Source organism: Ursus americanus, chromosome 4 (assembly GCF_024610735.1).
Source record: "Ursus americanus isolate L20-20 chromosome 4, mUrsAme1.1.p, whole genome shotgun sequence".
NCBI lineage: Eukaryota > Metazoa > Chordata > Mammalia > Carnivora > Ursidae > Ursus > Ursus americanus.
The window spans coordinates 26055126-26078429 of NC_142130.1; the positions used below are offsets into that span (position 1 = coordinate 26055126).

Consider the following 23304-nt stretch of genomic DNA (forward strand, 5'->3'; position numbering starts at 1 on the left):
GGAGGCCGTCCCCCGCTTTCTGCGGGGCAGGATCTCCACGTCCGTGCCGAGTCCCTGCCTCTGCGGCAGCTCCCACGGCACCCAGAAAGCGGGAACTACAAGGAGCCAAAGACGGTTTGCTTTGTTGATGCCTCGTTGCCAGAAAACAGAAATCAGATCTTGCCCAGATTCCCCTATCAGCAAATCCGCGTGCCAGAAAACACTTCTCGGTGAGACGGCAAACAAACAGAGATCTACCTTTTCAAAGCTCAGGGAGTTTTAGCCCTAAAGTGGGGTTTAAAGTTTTAAAATCACATAGACACATAGGGAACCCATTCGCAAGTCTCAAAATGTTTGCAGAAGTACATTTGGTTGTATTTGTGCCTATTTCTAAAATCGGCTTTGTTTTTGTCTTTTATTTGCTTTGTGTTGTATTTAAAGCAAGAGGGTGAAGGGCTTTTGGAAGCAATTCTAACCAATGATGTCATTTTCAGAAGAGGAAACTGAAGCCCAGAAAGGGAAAGACAGTAGCTGCAGGTCACACAGCAGGGCATATTGGATCCAGCTGGGATTATAATCTAACGCTCCTTCCTTTCTCCCAACTGAAGGCTGGGTAGAAAACAGATGGCCCATAACTCGCTGTGACTCAACTTTTCAGTCTCAGAAGAGGAATGTGTTTAACCATCAACCAAGATCATATGTCAACCAATAAATGTAATCTTCCAGAGAATATTTGGATCTGCTGGTCTTCTTAAGGTCTACTACCTCTTCTAGTGCCCCTCACAGAGGCAAGTAATCTCCCAGCAGTTAGTAGCCTTCCCGAGGCTAGAACAACCCCAGCCCCACCCCGAATAATGTCTTTGCAGGGCTTCCTTAGAATTCTGGCCAAGGACCAGATGTTCTCTGGATGAACACCTCTGCTAACCATTTCCATGCCTTCAGAAGCAGAGTTTCCACTTTCCTTGTGGTCCTGCAGCACCTGCCAACAAAACTAGTCATAGCCCAGTGTTGTCCCTGGGCTGTCCCCAAAGCCACAAAACCATTACCTGAAGACACACCAAACATTTGGGAGAAGAAAAATAAATGCCAGATGTTAGAATCGGGCTCCCTGTATTCAACAATCAGACACAAGCACGAATCTGTGAACTGGATAGCAGCAAAGACGAGGGGACACCAAAATACACGCGGCCGAAGATGGGAATCACTCCGAAATCCATTTTTCTCACCACTGGACCCCACACTCAGGCAAGGTGTCGGTGGTGCCCCGATTCAGGTGGGACTGAAGATTTTCTTCCAAAGGCACCGGGGTGAAGAGTTTTTCTACTCCAACCCCCCCGAACAACGGTTTTTAAAGACACCAGTCTTAGGGCAGTCCTTTCTGGAACACTGTGGAGGAGGACTCGAAGCTTCCAGTGTAAGTCTATGCTCAGGTGAAAATACCGGGGCCAGTAACTCCACCGAGGCCCTAGAAAGGCCGGGCCCCACCATCTCCTGCACTGTTCTTCCCGCAGATCAGGGACATGCAAGCCGGTGCTCACCCCACGGGGGGCTCCCCGGACTCCAGCTCATGGCCCCCGCACTGGGAGAGGGTGTTGGTGAAGGGCACAGGGCCAGAAAGCATTCTGAGTCCAAATCACACGCTACCTTTAGAACTGGAGCGCACAGGAGAGGTGCAGTTTTGCCAAGAATGAACTTATTCTTTCTGCTTGAGCTTTCAGATCTGCAGCTAACGACGTGCACACGTGCATGTGTGAGTGTGTGCGGAGGGGAAGGGAAGAGAGGACCTGATGAGAAACGCTGAATGAGGCAAAGCGAGCATCCTCAGGAACGGAAGGGGGATCTGGTGACTCGAATTAACCTGTTAATTTATACCGTGGCTCTGTACAAAAATAAAAAGGTTCTCATAAGATTAACAATTTAAATAAATATCTGATAGATCTTTTCTTTCCCTCGTTTTTATAGCTCATCTTTGGGGTTGATATTCAGTTCATGCTTCCCTTGTTGTTCCCGATCCAGGATGGCGATCACTTCATCAGCCTGTATTCGCTCCTGCAAAACAGGTAATGGACACATTTCTGTTAACAGGAATCACGATCAGCCCCAGCGGCAGGTGCTTCCCAAACTCTTCAGGGCATCCATCCGTACGGGGACTGGTGCTAGTTCCGGTTCAGGATTGACCCTCATCTCCATCCCTCCACTGATGCCTTCTCCTGACTTCCTTATGTTCTAAGCAATACCTTTCCAAGATTTCTCTCTTGCCCGGAAGTCTTATGCATTCAACTGAATAATACCTTTTCTGTGTTACATTTCCATAGGCATCTCTGACTCAGTGCTCCAATCCAGCGTTCCAGCTGGAGTCAGCGTTTTCTCCTGCACATACCTATTCCGGCCCTGCTCGCCAATTCTCTGTCTCAGTAAAGACCACCTCTGCTCACCCGTTTGCCCTCAAAGCCCAGCCATGGTTCCTTGGACCTGATAAATCACTGAGTCCCGTCTGTTCTACCTCCTGCCTCCACCCCTTTATAGTGCCCATTACTGTTGCTTTAGGTTAGCGCAGGATTTCTGAACCTTGGCACTCCTGACATTTTGGACCAGAGAATTCTCTGTTGTTGGGGGAGGTCCTAGTAGAATGTTTAGCAGCAGCCCTGGCCTCTGCCCACTACAGGGACCTGCTGGCCTCTCCCTCCAAGTTTTGACAAACAAAAATGTCCCTATCCCTTGCCAAATGTGCCCTAGGAGGCAAGATTGCTCCCACTAGAGAACCACAGGTTTGGACTCTCATCATCTCTTAGCTCAACTGCTGCAGCTTCCAAATCGTACCCCCAAACACCCTTGCATGGGCTCCTGTTGCTTGAGGTTCCAGGTCCAATCTTCTTGGCGTGCTTAAAGGAGTTGCCTGATTTAGACCTTTCTCTCTTCTTTGGTTCCCCTTGCCTTCTCTTCTCACCTCAACTTATACCGTAACTTTCTGACTTACCTCAAGGTCCCTGAATGCAACTCTCTCAAAGAAAACCCTAGCCCTAGTCTAGGTTAAATGTCCTTCTGGATGCTTCCATCATATCCTACGCTTTCCCTTCCCCCTACATCAAACCATCAGCAGGCCCAGTTGTTCTCCCTCCACATGGCATCTCCAACCTTCCATGTCCTTTCACCTTCTTTATCACTACTCTAGTCCACGACCTGTAGACAAGATGGAGCTTCCTATCCCGTATGTACTAGAGGTACCGTATTGTCTGTCCTATCCTGTAACTTCCCAGAATGGGGGGCAGTCAGGGAAGGCACATGGCTTTCCTGCCCCAGTGAGAATGGAATTCGTGTTTCTTCACTAATTTGTCACACTGGATCCCTCCTCTTCGGTGTCCTCTTTTCAGACCACTGTGTGTCTTGCGTTTGCAGACCATATTCTGGCCACTCTGGATTTCTCAGTGGATTAACCACTCCAAGCTCGCTCTGATCTCTGGGCCTTTGCAACCTGTCCTCTGCCTGGAATATTCTTCCCAAGACCTTTATCACAGTTGGCTGCTTCTTGTCACTCAGGTGCCAACTCACTTGTCTGGAGAGCTCTTGCAGGTTGTCTTTACTCTTGAATCAGTGACCCTGTTCCCTTTCCCACACATCATGTCTCACTATCCAAAAATCTCTCAATTATTTACTCTTTTACTTATTTGTGGTCCTGTCTTTTTCCACGAGAAGGTAAGCACCATGAGAGCAGGAAATCTTGCCGATTTTGGTCACTGTTGTATTTCCACTGCCCAGAAAAACTACTGACATATGGCAAGGGCTCCGTTATAGTCAATGAATAAATTCATAAATGGATGAAGGATCCTCTCTCTGTTTAAAATCTCTCTCCCTAAGGCACAGGCCAAATGCCATCTCCTCAATGAAGCCTTTCTGGTTTCCTCTTTATACCCCCTAACATATGCATTTGCCCCGAATAAGTTTTATTGAACTTAACCTGGTGTTTTAATTATGTTAGCCCTTACCTTATGTGTTCATTTTGACGTCAAGCTCCTTGAAAATAGGGGTATGTCTTACATAGTCCATGCCCCCTATTGCTAGTCACTAGCACAATGCCCAATGCAGCAAGTTATGGAAAAACTATTTTATGACTCGAAAACAAAGCCTTTCCGTTCAAGACCTCATCATTGAAAATGATGCCTTCATAAACGCAATCAAAAGGACCAAATATACTAAATAACAAAGCTAAAGTGATGTCATGCTAAGTAAGATGCCTGAGGACTCACTTTATGAACATGGGAAGGACAACTTGCTGCTTAACAAACTGATGTACAAAACTGATACAAACTCTCAGATCTGACTGTGCAACAGACGCAGTCATGTCTCTCCTGAAAGGGCAGAAGTTCATGAGCTGGAACTCCATGTCCGAGGAACGCATATTGTGCATCCTTCAGAGTTTGCAATGCTAACTATCTTGAGAATTGATATCTTTAAAACAATCGAGGACAAGCAGGGAAATCTGCCAGCTCTGTTAACTCCTTCATAGGCTTTCCTTGCTCACGGATTCAATCTGAGAAGAGGTGCCTAACTCAGGACTCCCCAACTTTGTTGCACATTTGCATCACCTGGGGAGCTTTTAAAGCTCTCCATACTTAGGTCACACTCCCTATCAACTTAGCCAGAATGTTTGAGGTTGGAGACAGATGTCAGTGGTTTGTAAAACTCCCCAGCTGACGACAATGCGGGGCCAAGTACGGGAATCCCATAGGCTAAATGGTCTAGTGGTTGCTGAAGAGGTTCTGGTCATTCTCTCCTGTGACCACTAGATGCCGCTACTGCCAGGATTCTGGAGAAGTTTCCTCACACTCTGGATTAGCAAGAAGCCAAGAGAATTTACTTTGTGTTAGTTTATTTGATAGAAAGTATCTTGGAAGAGAGGGTTGGGATACTGAGTAATGAAGTGGACTCAATGTTTGTTGGACTGAACACTAAAGAGAGAGAGAGTACGGTGACGTTCCAAGAATTTGTGATCTTCCCTCTGTCTGCTCATTTGCCTAGAATCCCTGGTGCAGGAGCGCAGGTGGGAGGCGGTGCGGTGCTGGCGTTTTGGAGTGGCCAAGCACAAGGAAAGAAAGGAATCACAGCTGAGGGAGACCGATCATTGCGCCTTGAAGTTTTCAAAACCGTGTGCTCTGCCTGCTCCCCCCACCTTCAGTCAGGACCAGGACAGGACCACTCTTGCTCCTTTGGGTGTCTGGCTACCATCTCCCCGGTGGGGAGTGAGCCTCTATCAGTCAGTCTTCCTTAATGCCCCCTACGAAGTGCACACGGCCGTCTTGGATCTACTTCTTGACCTCTCCAAGCTCCTCGAGGTCAGGGACTGCGCTGTATCACCCCTGTACCCCAGGGCCTACCTAACAGTTGCCCAGGCACAGAGATCTTCCATAAACATCTGTGAAGTATGTGAAAGGATGCTTACAGAATGTGGCCTAAAAACTGTGTGATTTGGATCCGATGGCAAAAAGCATGAGACAGAGGAATGAATTTTAAACAGTTTCTGACTAAATTGTATCTGATTTAGGTATCCAAAGAGAAAACTGGATCGAATGCCATTTTAAAGACTAGAATTTCATTGCTCGTCAATACCGGGGCTGGAGGAGACTGAAGATACCCAGTTTAGTCCCTGCCGTGAAGTTTTCAGTTTCAACGTCAGTGTCCCATGCCAAGCTGTTGCCGAGGCTTTGACTGGAGTGACAAGGAACTTGCTACTCCCGAGGGGGACAACGCCACCAATCGGTGGCGACTATTTGAAAGTCATTCCTATGTTGAGGCGACATTTTCCTTCCACGTGCTTCTATCCATTGGTCTCAACTCCTCTCTCTGCAGCCCCAAAGAGAGAGACCGTAAGCTCTGGCTGGGGGGGCATCAAGAAGGATGAGATCCAGGTTAAGTGTCTACTTCCAATATAATAGTAATAATATATTAGTATGTAATGTTTAAATTAATAGTAAATAATGACAAACTTTCAGGTTGACTCACCGTCTTCTACATGTGTCTCATAAATTATTCAGTGCTCTTTTTAACGATTTCTTGAGAAAATAAATCAGTCTTCTTGGTGCCCAGTAGAAAGTGGTTCCTCTCTCCTGATGTCACAGTTTGTTTATAAGCTCAAGACTAACTAGAGACTGCCAGACACCACTTCAATTCCTATTTCCACAAACATTCCCTTATTAGAACCCATCTGATCTAGAATTGCCTTCCTAGTCCCTCTTCTTTCTCTCAAACTTACACTACACATAGCAGTTGTGTCATTGCTTCATCGTGGATCTGAACAGGAAAATCTATTCTTGCTTAGAAGACACAGCCAGTGTTGGAAACCAGAAAGAAAGGATTCTGTAATAGTTTGACTGAATGATTGATTGATGGATTGATTGACTGATTTTTATGATCTCTAAGATCCCTAAAGGGTTATGGATCAATTAAAGGACTTTTCATATAAATCAGTTCACAAAGCATGTCTTTGAGACATCTAATTGGCCTTCTGGGTGGGTCACAGACTCACCAATTCTCTATAGAGTGGGTCCAAGGTAAACCACAGAGCCACGGCACACCTCTGGCCCTTGGTGACTGCCTTCACTCCATGCGGGTTCTCTCCTCCAGACGAGAAGCTGATCATACGCCCACACTTTGGTTTGATAGAGGCCTGAGGAAGAACGTGGAAATTAGACTCTCCTTTCCATATCCTGAGCATTTCTACGACCGTTTTCTCTACCTTCTATGGGATTATTTAGGTCAGGTTTTGAATCAAAGAATAATGGAATCCTGGGGCTGGAGGAGACATAGATTGGTTCAGTTTCCTCACCCGTAAAACAAAGATAAGCTCAGCATAATGTGCGATTCAGACATAAAAGTACTCAGGTAAAATGGCTCTCACAGTCTAGGGCACAGAGTAACCACTCAACACAGGCGACACGATGGCGGCGAACTCCAGGGAGACCAAGGCTCTTTTTCACTCCACTCCCCGGCCTTCAGTCCCAGCACAGTATCTGGCATATGGCAGATGCCCATTTAATGACAAAAACAAAGGCGTGCACTAGAGTGCTGGTACATTTTTATTCTTGACCTAGGTAGTGGTTCCATGGGTGCACCTCTTCTCAAGCCTTAATTGTACATTTACGGCTTGTGAGCCTTTCACAACACAAAGATTTTGAAAAGTCAGGTCTAACTTCCTATGATACTTTAATTCCCACTACAGTATTCCCGCCCGGTGGTCCTCAGTGAATGCTTTAACACCTCCAGTGGTGAGAACACTCTCCTCTTGGGGAGGCCTCTTCCGTGGCCCCCAGGCTCTGAAATGACGGACACAGCCCTTCGAGCTGGTGCAGGGCTCAGGTGAAGCTGCTCACTAACGCTCAGGTCGAGGAGGCAGAGAGGGAAAAGGCACAGTTAGGGAGCCCGCGTGTTCGATCGAATGAGCGGGCTCTCCAAATGGACTGAACTTAAGCAACAGAATATAAGGGGCCTGGCGTCTGTATTTTAAAAAGTGTCTGATGTCAGTAGAGTTTATTTTGCTTTCTTGAGAAACACTCGTTCCATAGTAGAGCTTAGAAAAGTAAAGGAAAGGAAAAAAAAATGCCATTCTACCATTTGAGGAGCTGGGCTCACTTTAACTAGCTATCTTCTGCACTTTCTTGGTTTGATACGTGCCCATTTGAAGAACTTTGGTTCCTTCACCATAGAACGGGATGGCTATGTGCGTTCACCATGGGCTTCAGGAGCAATACCTGGAAAATTTCCTGAGGTCCTTGGATGCTACCTGACATAGGTACCCCTAGACTGTAAGATACACATGGAAGGTTGGAGGGAGATGGAGAGGTCCAAAAGTCTGAAACTTGTGTGTGCGTGTGTACGTGTGCGTGTGTAGGTGTGTGTGTGACAAGCAGAGAAGAGCAGTCAGCTTCTGGTTACTCTTCCAGTCACAATAATTGAGAAGTGATCTGTCCTTGCTGGAGAGAGTTGATTTTCTTATGCAGCTTTGTCAAGGTGACTTTTCGGACGCAAACCTAGAGAGTTCACTACTTATGGGTGCCCTTGGTATCAATCTGATTTCATTTTCCTGGAGAAGGTATTTGTTGAATGTTTCCACATAGAAACAACAAAATAAATGAGACTTGAAACATACGAAGTAGGATAGGAAAGCCTTGGTCTACATGCAGCTTTAAAATCTAGTTTCGAGTTTTCTGGGCGGCTCCTTCCCCGGTGCTGGTCCAAGCTCCCTCAACCCCATGTGGGCACCCTTGCTTCTATGTGATTATCAAGTGTCAGCAGTAACATTTTACAATATTAAAGACAGGATGTGGAATAACTTGATGCTTTATCTCTGATGGAACTGGATGAATTGAAAGTATTTTTACACATGAAGAACTTGGGAAAGTTTAGGAGAAGAAGCTATCAGCTGCCTGAAGCATCTGCAATTGTTTATAGGTCTTGTGGGTTCACAAAAGTCTCTATAACTAATCTTATCAAATGGAGAGCGTCCCCTGTTATAGATCAGCCATGGAAAGGAATAAACAAGCTTCATTTATGACATGACTTCTACAGGAAAATATGTCCTGAAGTTTAGATGATTGTAAACATACTTTTGGAACACAGTTCTATATTGAATTTAATTTTTCGTGAAGCAAATAGAACTTATTGCATTCTGTCTCTCTCAAACTTGCACAGAGAAACCCAAATCCCAAAATACTCATGTTTCACAACTATGCTGCTGTTGAAAATACTCCATGTATCTTCCAAGTATGATAAAAGAGAACTCCTTTTGCTTTCCATCTAACCGATGATTCAAAGTCAGACAAGCCTGTGTGCTGTGCTTGTCTTGAATGAATGTAAATCTTTAGCCACCATTCAGTTAATTGTGTCATTCCCAGATTTTTCCAAAGTAAAGAACTTAGAGGACCTTTTCCCTCGTGTAGCCCCAAGTTGGGCCACTTCTCTGCTTCATTTGTCCATTAAGTCAAAGAAAGGAAAGCTGAAGGGTGAAACTATCCATTTCTCTTTGTTATTCGGACTGATTACCTAAGAATTCTAATCATTTACAAAAATGCTCTAAAGCCTCTACCGTGTGTATTAACCTGAAGTAGAGCTAACTTGGGAAAGTGAATCTATCAACTTGGAGCTTTTGAATCAAAACGTTTTTTTGTTTTGTTTTGTTTTGTTTTCCAAAACGTTTTTTAAATCAATTTTTCTTTTACTTTTTTAGGGATCGTGGTGGGGGTTAGATTCAGTATGTTTTAAAATACTTACACCTTTCTCTTAGAAGTATAGTTATATGAAAGAGCAGTAGTATCTGCTTTCACATCTTTAAACAGCAGAATTACAGTTAACTTGCCTTCAACATTTAATGAATTACTGATTCTCACATAGTATTCCAGGCATTACTTGCTTTCAAACATTGAGCATTTCCAAATATGGCCACTAGATGGAGTAGAAGCAAAGAAATCTTTTCAACCACCTGTCTGATTTTTCTTTCCAACTGTGTGAGCTGCAAGCATTTTAAAATCTGTTCTAGTGTTAGTAGAGCTCAGAAATCAAATGCTTTCTGCACAGAGACTTTTTTAAAAAACTGATAATTTTGCGTCAGGATTAGAAGCAACCCGGATCATCAATCCTGATTTAAATTTTCTAGATCATGAAACGTTAAAATACTCTGTTGATAGGTAAGCTTTTATAACAAAGCGGGAGGCATCATAACGTTTTAGATAAACATTATTCCAGGAAATTGTATGAACTATTTTTCTTAATTATTCCAATGTTTCTGGACAATTTTAACCAGAATCTCCATGGGGTTCTCTTTTAAATCCAGTAGTACAGAATTTTTTTATATCATCTGCTTATACCCCAGCAGTATACCGAATGATCTATGGGTGTGTCGCTATTAGAAAAGGATGCAAAATAGGAGAGGGAAAACATTAATACTCAGAAAAAGTTGTGAAAATAGTATGTCTAAGGCAAAATCCTTGAAGTTTGTCAGATCCATGCCTCAACTATTTAGATTTTGTATGGAGGATAGATAGAGCTCATAATCTATTTACAATTCAATTATATCCTCCATTGGAAAACATGTTTTTCGACCACGGTGTATGCTCTTTGGTTTAAAGTCCAAAGGATGCTGGCTATATGGTCTATAACTCAGTAGACTGGTTTTCCAAAGGCATTGGTTTGCCTAGGAAGACCGTAGTTGAAATTAACTGTTAATTTTTACCGATGAAGGTGTGTTTAGAAGCTCCTCTACAGTGTGTGTGTGTGTGTAATGCGTATAAATCAATTTTTGGGTCCAGGTTTACTTACAATCACAAGCATATATATCCATACACACATATATAGTAATTTTGATAACTAGGGGTCTAAAGTCCAATGTTCAATCCAAGCATGAAGAACACTAGCTTGGCCGAAAGCTATCCCATAGAATCCATTTGTCTAGTCCGAGGCATGGATGACTTCAAAACAGGTGTTTCTGTGTTTCCATCAGACTACCTGACAAAGAATCGGAAGACCTAAGTTCTGGTTCCAAGTCTAACACTAACTAGGCATGGGATCATCAGCAAATCTTGCATATACCTATTCTTTAAGCTACCCATCTGTAAAATGGACTGGAAGATTTTACTGATTAGTCCATCTCTAACATTTTATGATGTATACATTTGCCGGGCCCCTGTGCACCTCTTGAATTCTCAAGCTCAGATATTTGAAATCCCACAGTCCGTGAGTCCTCGGAAAACAGCAAGATTGAGATGAAGAAACGCTACATAAAGTTGCCTGTATAGGTTTACTTACGGTCACAGTCTTGGCATCCATCTCCGTGAAAATGAATTCCCCTCCTTCAAAGTCATCGTTCATATACAGGAGAGCACTACAAGAAGAAAGAGAAAACCATTTGTACTATTATATGCTTACTACGGCTTTGTCAGAGAATACCGGAGACGTGATAAACTGGCCAGCCTGATTGGTTCGGTCTCCTTTGAACTGGACATCGAAATAACTGACCCTCCTAGCCCTAACGAGCAAGATCAGATATAGGTTGGGTCATACCCCTGAAGTATTTACTTGTTTCACTTATGCTAACATTTTATTATATTTCAAATTTCATCTCACATTTCACTTTTTCCCAAGAAAACCTAACTAGATTTAATCTACCCCTCCGAACCTGCCCATGCTACTTATAATTCTCTTCTTCCTGCTTATGCTTGTAACTCTAAAGGATGTGTTTTCCCCCCGAGGTAGGCAGACAGCTCCAAGAGGTGTAGTCTTGCCTTGCAGATAGGGGGTGCTCCATAAATGTTTTTGTATGGCTCACTCTGCTCTAGTAATGAACCACTATTAAATACATGATGACTTCCCCTTTAGACACCAAAATATCATCCAATTTTTCCTCCGAGTTTCTAGTTTCTTATCTATAAGAGGCCGACACAGGTGAGTGGTAATGTAAGATCCCTATGTGCACTGGGACAGCAGATCCCTGGGTTCTCAGACCGAGACACGTATCCCACAAGGGATACATTTCAGTGAAAGCCAAATGATCAAAAAGAAAAACTTTACTTTTTACATGAAGACAAAATGGGCATTTTGTGGATTAAGATACAACAAAACGTGCTTGGATTTTTAAGGTAAAATTCTGAGATGATCAAGTCGCTTCCTGGTTGTGGCAATTGGGTCTGGAGGGTATTTGAGAATCTCTGCTTCATCGCGATGGGTATGATGACAAGCAAAACAGATCAGTTTACTAGTCTCCACGGGTAGTTGGTAACTGTTGGGCCACAGCCCGGTTGTGAAGGCGGTGCTGGTTCTACCTGTAGTCCCGGAAGGTGTACGCAGGAGGCTCCTTCCAGCATTCGTTGGCCTCAGGATCCAACAGGCAGTTGTCAGCATGGATGGGATGACTGAGGTCAGTTCTCCTATCTTGCTGACCTGCCAGAACAGGTCTGAATGAAAGAGCAGTAACGCCTCCAATAGCAAAGCTGACCTGTCTTCTCCCATCGCTGCTGCCCTTTGTAAATTTGAGGAAACACGAGATAGACCCGCAGAGATGAACGAACGGACTAAGCTTAAGTCAAGAGACGGGTCTTGCTTTGGTGTGAACCTGGTATAAAACCATGGACAAACCATGCCTGCCTGTTCTGCTATAGAAGTTTCCTGATATGAAGATACAAAATAGAAATTCCATGCATTCCCACTTCATGTGGGGCAGGAAAAGGAGAGGGGTGAGATGAAAGTGTAAAAAGAAAAGAGTGATTCAGCTGAAAGTTCACATGTCAAAGTCCCCTCCCATGACATTCTTCCTCCCCTCCTACTCAACACATTGTGGGAAAGAAGGTCTAGGGGAGAAATCGTGACAGCTGGGAGAGAGGCGGTCTCTGCCTTTATAAGAACATTTCTTTCAATAACCCCTCCATCTTCTATGCAACCACTTAATGCTTTGGGGGCATGATGGGGGACCATAATTTCCAGGTTCTGGGTTCCCTGGAAAGTAAAACCTCAAGCAGGAAAGTCTTTCTCTGTATGACTTTAAGCAAGTAGGGAAAATGGTTCTGAAAGGAAAGACAGGCAGAGCGATGGCGTTCTAGAACTTGAGAGGGCCAAACAGGAGAAGAGGAGGGAAGGGGGACTTAAGACTGAACAAGATTCTTCTGTTTTGGGAATTTAGAACTTTGTTAAACCGGGAGTCTAAAATTTAACAGAATTTTCTTTTACATTGTTTCCTTTCTCATTTCACTGAGAATAGGAGGGAACAAGCTCAGACTCTGGAATCTTACCAGACAGGGCGGTTCGGCAGACCATGTGTGTATAGGAAAAATACAGGGTTGAGTTCAGCATGAAATAGGATTCTACGATCTTTCGAGCCTTCTCACTGATGTCATAAAACAGACGGGCACTCTTCAGTGGGACTCGGCCTTCGTAACCAAACTGAAAACAAAGAAGAACGTGAGATGGCACTGGGTTGACCAGAAGCCTTGAGAAAAGCAGACACTACGTTCAGTAAGACAAGATAAGGATGGACAAGTCTGCATTGACTAGCGGGAACAGGACCACAGGCTCACAGATTTGGGTCAGTAAAATGAGCCACTGAAATTCATCCTTCCTAATCACAGCAGGAACACTGACAGCTAATCTCTTCCTCTTCTCTCCCCTCAGAGAACATTCCTCTTTCTCCCCAACAACCCTTGATACAGTACAGAATCATCATGTTCAGTGTGTTTTCACCATTGCACCAAAAACTCCTCGAGGACAGGGGGAGATTGTGTATTATTTGTCAGATACGAATTTAGGAAATACAAAGTTTGATAAGTTGATGACTCAACGAAGGAATCAAGGAACGATTTAAAACAACAGAGATGTCATTTCATACTAGCTCCCTTCACCTCTCCTGATGGGTCTACAGTCTCGACTCTCCTCCTTCCTGTCTCTGCCATGCACAGAAGGTACTCGATGCGTGCTTAGGAACCCAGACCCCAAAAAAGCTACGACTTTACTTTGAGTGCTTTCAGGACGGTTGCACCTTCAAACTTCTCATTGGGTGTATGGGGTGAAGTTTTTCCTCTGTATCCATCACCAACAAGCATGATTCCCTGGAAGCAAAATACAAGAAGATGCTTTATTAATGACAGCGATGACTTCATCAGCTCTCCCTTTTTGCCTTGACTGCCAGGAAGCTAAGGACCACAGTCAATACTCAGAACCATCCCTATTTTGTACCAGGATCCTGGTATCATGAATTCTTCCCATCGTAAGAGATATCTTCATGTAAACTTCACTCTACATGTTCATCAGAAATACCAGTTTTTGTAGAAATAGGTAGGCTATAAATGATTAATATATTGGTTAATTATTGATTAAAATATAGAGATTTCCCAGTGAGTTTATATGGTAGGCAGAACACATGCTGAATGGCTATTGTCCTAGGTGTTAAGCCACTAATTATTCCAGATCCATGAGCTGTGTCCAGATCTGGACGAAATTCAAATCCTCCCAAACCAGGCTATGAAAATTGATGTCCACATTAATGTCCTTGTCCTAACGAAAGTGACATTTCAGGCCTGGTTCCCTGACTCCAAGTGAGACCAGGACCAGAGAGCTCCCGGGCTCACACCATCAGGCTGCCCGCCCGCTCGGGTCCTCACACTGGCCACGCTGTGGAGCTCCCGGCACTGTTCTTCTGACAGGACGTTATCCAGAAGAACCCGCTGGGTCCCGTTCAGCTGCTCCGAGTTATAGACAAACGTGATATTCTCATAGAGCAGAGGGCCACCTGAAGAGACAGAACACATCATCTTCTCTGCTACCTCTGTTCCCAAGCGGGAGAAGCACAGAACACCCACCAGTTTTCAATGTGAAATTCATGAGAATCAGTTCGTTCATGAATACTTAAGAATGCTTGCTAAGTACAATATGGATTCAGGACAAAGGCAGATGTCTGACGACCAGGTTTCTCCATAACATCACAATAATGGTATCACATTTGTATAGTGTTGTGGGTTTGACACACTATCTTTTCGGTTGATTCCAGCGATGATCCTGCAAAGCAGGCTGGGAATCTCACAGGGTGCTGCTCAGAGAAGACCTTCCAGAATTCTCTTGGCAACTGCACATGTCCTTTTCCACAACCCTTGGTCCTAACTCTGTTACAACATCACATTACTTGATCACATGTTTGTGCCCCCACACGTGACATACACACCTCAGTCTCACTGGTATGGAGAGAAATATCCTCACTAGAAAACTCAGCTGGTAAATGCACCCTCAGAACAGCCACACCCAAGCCAGCTAACTCCTTCCTAGTCTCCTTCCTGCCACCTAACTGACTCTAGGTGGTCTTGTTTGTGGAATATTTATTTTTCTCCATTCTCTAGGCAAATCTTTCTATCTCTTTCTTTGCATGGGAAGTTTTCCTACAGGCACCTACTCTCTCTGGATACAATTCACAACTTTATGAGATTAGCCCATGCGCGCTTTTCAGAAGGTGATGCTTTGGGATCATGCTTTAGGTAGTTAATTACAAAATCTAGACCTGACCAGGCTCTTTCCTCACCGAGGATAGGACTGAAAGACAAAGCCCCTGCTGGTGAGGAAAGCTTCAGATGTAACAGTGCAACCAGCTTGAACTAAAAAACTGAACAGAAAGGAAAAAAAATTTTCTGCTCTTTATAAGACTCCTAAGGGACCTGACAGGTGTCTGTCAGTAACGACAGTTCTCCCTGGAGGGAGGCAAGGGGGGAAGCTCAGCTGCTCCCTTCTTCCCCCAGTAAGCAATGATCACTAACACTCGGGCATAAAACACATGAAGGAAGAAGAAACCCAACTGAAATTGATGTCCCCTCTAGTCCTTTAAGAACGAATTAGTGAAACTAAGGAACAGCACCAAGCTTATTAATAGTCCCGTTACGATGAAAGATTCACTACAGCCCACAATTCATGGAGTATTAAGATAAAGAGACAGTGTTTCCCGATCTTTCATAATACATGGTTATCTGTTAAAGGAAAAGTTCCCTAAGGAGCGGCAGTGCCGATACATTTTACCACAATTTTACTTCCATACTTGCAATTATAAAACTATGAGTGCCATATTTATTTATCTTTAGAGATTCGTATAACTATAATACCAAAAGCAATTTATAAGATTAAATAAAAGCAAGACCATAAAACTAACTAAATTCAAGTTAATATTAATGAAATGGTTAATGTTCTTTTGCAGAAACCGAAAAGCTACATTCCACATGAATGTTCTACTCACTGATCTGGCCCAGATTCTTTGAGCCAGCATTCTTTATAGTATTCTTGGTGTGTAATGACTCATTGCACTACTACTTTTCTCTACTGAAATTACTATGAAGTCGTAGTGTGCCATGATAAATTTGGACCTTTATCTGCTCCTGACACATTATTTATAAGTTTGTTCGAATTCATTTCTTGTTAGTCTTTACCCACCGAAGTATCACTAACTGGTGCCAATGGGATAGTCGCCTCACTCACCGTGGGGTGAAATCTCATGGCGGGACTTGCTATCAGGTGGTTATTTACATGACCCACTAGTTGCCCTTATTCATATTTTTAAGATTGTTATCAAAATCTATAAATACAGAATTTCTTGAATCCCAGCAATATAACCACAAGGTATAGTTTTAGTACCAATCTTTTGGATGAATAGAAAAAAATACACACACACACACACACACACACACACACACACACACACACAATTCAGTGTTTCTCTGCCTCTGTTTCGCAGAGAGTTTTTGATGAAAAAAGAGTTTCTTGATCAAATGTGTTTGGGAAGTACTAGGTTACACAGATTTTAAGAGGACTTCTTGAACTTTCAGTATGTGAAGAGGCATTATGAATATCCTGAATATTAATACAGTATGAAGCAGTTCTCACCCTAAATCAAGCACAAAAGCCAACCTTCCTTCCTTCCTTCCTCCTTCCTTCCTTCCTTCCTCCTTCCTTCCTTCCTTCCTTCCTTCCTTCCTTCCTTCCTTCCTTCCTTCCTTCCTTCCTTCCTTCCCTCCCTCCCTCCCTCCCTCCCTCCTTCCTCTCTTATGGCCCAGAGACTCTAAGATGGCCCCCTAATGATCACTGCCTCCTGGGATTCATGGACTTGTGCAATTTGCTTTCCTCAAGTGTGAGTGGGGACCAGAACTTGCTTCTAACAACAGAATATGGCAAAGGGGATGGGATATCACTTCTGTGATTGTATGACATGAGACTACAACTTCCATCTTGCTAGAGGACTCAGCCTATTGCCCTCTCAGCTTACACTGCAGTATGTCACTGCATTAGACAGACTCACACAGCAAAGAATGAGGTCTCCTCCAGCCAGCAATCAACTAGGAACTGAGGACCACTGTCCACTAAGACTTTAGGAACCAAATTCTATCATCTGAGCTTGGAAGAAGATAGTTCTCCAGTCAAGCCTTAGAAGACACAGCAGCCCTGATCAACAACTTGAGGGAAGCCTGTCACAGACCCTGAAGCAAGGGACCCTGCCAAGCTACCCCCAAATTCCTGACCCCCAGAAACTGTGGGATAGTGAATGTATGTTATTGTAAGCTGCTACATTTGTGATTTGGGGGGTTTTTTTTGGTAGCAATAAAAAACCAGTAGACTCATCCTCTCCCCAACAGGACCTCTTAACATACAACACAGGTTGTTTGGGAAAAGTTGCTCTAATTTACATAGCTGATTAAGATCCATAGCCAGGGGCGCCTAGGTGGCACAGCGGTTAAGCGTCTGCCTTCGGCTCAGGGCGTGATCCAGGTGTTATGGGATCGAGCCCCACATCAGGCTCCTCTGCTATGAGCCTGCTTCTTCCACTCCCACTCCCCCTGCTTGTGTTCCCTCTCTCGCTGGCTGTCTCTATCTCTGTCGAATAAATAAATAAAACCTTTAAAAAAAATCCATAGCCAAATTGAGGCAGTTTCTCAAATATTTGGAAAAGTACACTGCATATTCCATTCCCACTTAGAAAGGTAAAAGAGATGTTCCTTCACAAAGCAAGGCAAGATACTTGTCGGTTCACTGAAGAGCATTTTCTAATACAAAAGTCAAACAGAAATGGATGACAGACCAAGGGTCTAGTGAACCGGGTTGGTTTGTACTGTGTCAGATTTTTTCCTTTCCTCTCTTGAGAGTATATGAACTTTAAATATACTTACCTTATTTTCAAAAGACTACTTTAACAGTACAACTGAAACATTTAGGAAAATGCCTACCATTCTTCAGTTCTATGGAAGTATTTGCTATTCCTACGTTGATTATTTAGTATTCTAGTAACATATGCCTGGTCTATCGTGTTAAGTTCTGACTGAGGCATCTTAATAAACATAAAGGAGTATATTTTAAAAAGGGCTACAGGGATATTGCCAATTCCCCCAGTCACACCACATGGAACGTACAAAGATCAGGGGAAGGGACAGAGTGCCACACGAGTCTCAACTACCTACCCACTCATAGGTTCAGGAGAATCTGTGCCAGAAACCTGCCTTTCATGTACTTAACATTATCACCACTGAGCACAGAGTTTGTTTTTTGTTTTTTTTAAAGATTTTATTTATTTATTTGACAGAGATAGAGACAGCCAGCGAGAGAGGGAACACAAGCAGGGGGAGTGGGAGAGGAAGAAGCAGGCTCACAGTGGAGGAGCCTGACGTGGGGCTCGATCCCATAACGCCGGGATCACGCCCTGAGCCGAAGGCAGACGCCCAACCGCTGTGCCACCCAGGCGCCCCAAGAGCACAGAGTTTTATACAGAGGTTTCCCACTCATGCATTTCACAAAAAACAACCAACTACCCACCCGCTAACCAAAAGGGAAAAAAAAAAAAGAAGAAGAAGGAAGAACTGAGGGCTTCAGAGGGGAGGTGGGTGAGGGAAGGGGATAGGCTGGTGATGGGTAGTAAGGAGGGCACGTATTGCATGGTGCACTGGGTATTATACGCAACTAATGAATCACTGAACTTTACATCAAAAACTAGGGATGTACTGTATGGTGACTCACATAATATAATAAAAAAATAGTATTAAAAAAGTTCTTTGCTATAAAAAAAAAAAAGAAGAAGAAGAAGAAGGAAAAAGAAACCCTGCCATTGAAACACGCACGTCTACCAGCCTACAAATGACTGGTAGCACACCAGACAGAGGAAAACATTAAAATAAAAATAAAACCGTAGTCCAATAAGTTGTGGTTCCTGGGGCCTGATGGGATGGCTTCGGCCAACTCCTAACCACAGCTCAAGGAGATTTAGCTAAACAACTTAATTCTTCTCTCATTCATAAAGTATGTGCCGGCCTCTGACTCTCCAGCTGCAGTACAGAGGGATCGTCTAGGAAAATACTCCTTTGTGCTCACCGCCTGTGGCTCACATGGCAAGAAGCCACATTTTACCATAAATATTACAGCGTCACACACGTCGCCCCAGGGTGTGCTAAGCAACAAGCCCTTGGGTGAGCCCAGCCCTTTAAGGTCTACAGAAGACGTTTCACACCGTTCCTCGGCTGAAAGTTGCTAGTCTTCTTTTCCAGCTGAGGATCACCGAGCCCAGAGACCTCAAGTCTCCAGGTGTCCATCACACCACAGCACATCAGACTGACCAATCCTTGACACTCGGATTCCTGATTCCAAGTTCAATGTTATTTCTACTCTACTGACTGGGATGATTACGGAGCAGGACCTTTGGAAACTGGTGGTTGAAAGGAGAATGAATAAGTGACGGGTGTTTTTAGTGTGACGATATGCATATTCTGGGGACTGGAGTCCGTCTGGGTCGCTCCCCTAGTGCTTTCGAGCTGTCCAGTGTGAGTACTACTAATTACTGTTGGGTAACCAGGGCAGATGGCAAACCCTTTGTGGAAGAGGAGAAAAGCTGGCTACATTCTACTCTGTGAAGCACGCATCCTTTCTTGCCTCCCTGACATCTGCTTTCAGCCAGACTAAGATAGGAAAGCGTTTTCTGGTTGGGAACTTTGCCTCTGCCTACCACTGTTCTTAATTTAGAAACTATTTAGATCACTAGTGACTCCACAGAAGGCTTTCCAGTGGTTTCCCAGAGACCATCCTAAGATGCAGCAGCCCATTCAACTAAGCAAATTCTACAGAAATAATAGACTTTGGTGCCCAGCCAATCACGGTCTCTCCCCGTCCTGTAGAGTCTCCTGCTCTACTCTTCGTATCAGCCTTCCCCCAGTCCACTACTGCACAGCAGGGTCCTGGGGAGCCAGGGGGAAAAAAAAAAAGCTTTGAAGTTTGGCAACCATCCTGGAGTTTCCCAAACCTTCATAGCAAAGTGCTGGCTTATTGGCACGTACTTCCTGGGTGATTTCTCAGCTTAAAAAGCAACACAAACTCTGGCTGACCATGAAACTCTCTGGCATTTGTAGAACAGCTTGGGCTTTGTGGCTAGGAACTGAGGTCCAGGTCAGATCAGATGAGCATTTTATCCTGTTTACTGCCTCAAACTGACTTGGAAGCTGAGGAAGGAAAGGGCTGGGAAATGTGAGAGCTGCAGAGAGCCAGAAGTTTTCAAATCAGCTAGAGGAATGTGCTGACGCACTCTCTTGTTGGGGAAAGGAGTACTGTACTTCTTCTCAATGCAGGTTTTTGAAATTTTCTTATCTTGCCATTATTTAATCAAGAAAAGGTACATTTTGGATCTCTAGACACTTTTATGTTCCATCTCCAGGTGAGTAAGAGAAAGTGGGATCTGGATTCAAGAGCCTGGGTTTGAATGCCTACCCGACCTGTTATGAGTTATGAGATGCGTCACTGTATCTCTACGAGCCTCAGTTTTCTTGCCTGTGAAATGGGGGCACTTGTCTCACATGAGATGCTTCCAGTATTCAAATGAACTGTGTGTTAATTTGCCTGAGAAATTATAAAATATATAGATACCGTAATAACTGTTAAGGATTACTACCGAGTTAATACCACTATCGTCAATAATTTATTATGATAACAATGTATAGCTCTATTTAAAAACTACTTTTGACAACACTCTGCATATGTTTCCATGAATTCTGATCTGATGTAGGTATATAATGTTCTGCTCTCTCCATCTCTGTGCCTTTGTTCCATTGTTTGATCCACTAAAACGGCTCCCTCCCCTCCCTTCTACTTGTCACTCAGAGTCCTGCTCAGATGGAGGTGCCTCATGCACCAGAGATGAACTCATCTAATAGCCATGTGACTCGTCTCTTCAAGTTCCTCTGATGCGCGGTCTAGTCTGCACTAGCTAGCACTCCCTCACTAGGTGACAGAAGACCCCATGACCTCTCCAAGCCCCAGGTCCTCAACTGATCATTCAGTCCCCGCCTAGCTCACAGGATTCCTGTGGGAAACGGATGAGGGAGTGAAATTTGGAAGCATTTTCGTTGGAAACCAAAGGTGATGATATACAAATCTGAGACATTGTTTTTAAGTCTTGCTTTCAGAATGTTATGAAATATAGTAGCTTAGTCCTATTCTTTAGTTTCCAGAGAAAGTGGGCCCTGCCTTAATTTAAATAACAACTAGCCAACTCCCACCTCTTCCTTTCCCTCCTATTAAGTAAACGTGCACAGATACTTACCCTCTCTTAAGTCTCGATCTATCTTGGGTGATGACTTTTTCCCCATTGACAATCCGTGAACTTCTGCCCCTTCCACGTTCACTCCTGAAGGGACCCTGCCCATTAAAAACAGTTGGAATGGAATTTCCCACTGAATAAGGAAGTTCAAAGGCAAAGGGCACCTTATTCAGGTAGTCTTCTTAGCAGCTTTTTTTACAGTTAATTGTATCCTTAACTTCACCCCCTTGAGATTAGACATTAAGTCTCAAAAGAGCAGAAAAAAATTATGACGTGCATCTTTAAAATGCTCAAACTGTTGTATTTTTGTCTTGAGCACAGAGTGCATCACCAAACAATGGTTGAACTGAAATAAACCATGACCTTGGATAGAGGTTCCCGACTATTCCAAGAAAGAAGACACAAGTTTCAAACGTGGCAAACATACAGATCACAGCATGCTATCCTTTCAATATACACAGATTGAACAAATCCAGCTGTGCATGTCCACTCTTGGATCTCTTGTAATAATTTTAGGCCACCCGGGATTGCGGCCTTGTTGTCTAGTGAAAGACCACAAGATTTGGAATAGGAAGATCCTGATCCACCAGTCCCTTGTGGTGACACTTGCAAAGAGTCCTCTGCCTTGTCAGAACCTCAATTTCTGAATTTGAAGGTGAACAGGCTGGACCAGGTCAGCTCAAACATGTAACTCCAACATTCTGTGATTCCTCGAACTGCTCATATCATGTAAATTGATTTTTTACTTCTACCATTTAAAAAAAATGAGGTCTCTTCATTTCTGACTGAGTTAGTGACACCTCATAATTTAGTTTGCAGTGAAGCTTTCTGAACTTCCTGTTTTCAAACGCGGTAAGGGAATTCAGCATTAACAAGGAAAAACTAAGCTCTATTCTATTAATCAAAAACAGAATCCACAGAATGTGTCACCTTCAGAGATCACCTGATCCAACCCCTTACTTGGAGGGAAAACTAAGACAGGAAAGGAAGACAAAGCTCTCAAGGGCACACAGACGGAGAGGAAGAACTGGGACCAGAAGGCTGAGCTCCTACTTCCCAGTGCGGAACTCATTTAATTGTACCTTTTTGCCTATTTCATAAAGCTAAGGTCCTTATAACAGGTATGACTCTAAGTATTTCTTCTCATTAAAAGTAAATGGATTGTATTCTGAATGAAGAACTCACCGATTCTCATCTTGTCGTCCTCCATATCGGATCCAATAATTCTGTTTTAAATTAAAAAAAAAAAAACACCTCAGTATCTTTGTCACTAAAACATAAAGTACAGAAAGAAAATATACATTTAAAACACTCAAAAGACCTAAAACATTAGGAAACTTGCACACTGTATTAAGATACAATATTTTTAATTAATAAAAAGAAAAGCAAAATTGCCAATGCAATGTTGACAAAGACGACATGATGCACAAATGGGTTTTTAAAAATAGCATGGGAGTAGCTGAAGTATTTATATTTTCTGTCCAAGAAGTGATTTGGAATTTGGTGTCAGGAAGACACTTAAAAGGTCATTCAGTCCAACTCCCTTATGTTTTGTGAATAAAACAAACAAAAAAAAAGTCCAACTTGATTAATCATCTGTGCAGAATCATAAAGTAACTTTTTCTGAAGTCTCCTGGGAGAATACAATTTAAAAAATTTTTATTAAGTAGGGCCGGGTATAAGCATACTAGTAATGCCATTTAGAATTATTATACTTAAAAATTATCTTAATTTTTAAAATATGCCAATAAAAACATGACATAACTAAGACATAAATGAAAAAATGTTACAAATAGGATATATCACAAATAGTGCTTTTTATAAAAATATGACAGGTACACATGTAAAGAACTTACATAGTTAGCTAACAGATAAATGAAAAAAAGGAATGTCCAGATAATTCAAATCACAGGAAAAGTAATTAATGACAATATATGAAAAGTTTATATTTGTTGGTCATCAAAGGAATACAAATTAAAACAACAATGATATACCATTTTGTACATAAAAAAACACTAACGATTTTTTTAATGTTATTTCTCATTGCTGAGATATTTATAGTAACCTGGTACTTTAATGCATTTCGAGAATCAGTGAAGGTATCAGAAAACTCTCTTAGAAAAGTAATTTCAAGAACTTTAAAACTTCTCATATCCTTTGATGGCAGAATAATCCCATTCCTGGTAATTTATTCAAAGGCCATAGTTCAATACAGAGGGAAAATGCTTCTTGCATTAAATATGGTAGAAAAAAATCAG

The 23304-nt window shown here is 43.0% G+C and overlaps 1 protein-coding gene across 1 annotated transcript in view; it reads right to left on the minus strand.

Moving 5' to 3' along the window:
• Window positions 1-1072: 1072 nt before the first annotated feature.
• Window positions 1073-23304, minus strand: part of P3H2 (prolyl 3-hydroxylase 2) — a 155686-nt gene continuing 133454 nt past the window's right edge. The window contains exons 7-15 of the mRNA XM_045811213.2: window positions 22232-22272; window positions 21050-21144; window positions 14112-14239; window positions 13464-13559; window positions 12747-12897; window positions 11784-11901; window positions 10771-10846; window positions 6500-6640; window positions 1073-2028 (exon numbers count right to left, since the gene is read on the minus strand). Coding sequence (XP_045667169.2) covers window positions 1936-2028; window positions 6500-6640; window positions 10771-10846; window positions 11784-11901; window positions 12747-12897; window positions 13464-13559; window positions 14112-14239; window positions 21050-21144; window positions 22232-22272 — 939 coding nt within the window. The 3' untranslated portion in view covers window positions 1073-1935. The remainder of the gene's footprint in view (window positions 2029-6499; window positions 6641-10770; window positions 10847-11783; window positions 11902-12746; window positions 12898-13463; window positions 13560-14111; window positions 14240-21049; window positions 21145-22231; window positions 22273-23304) is intronic.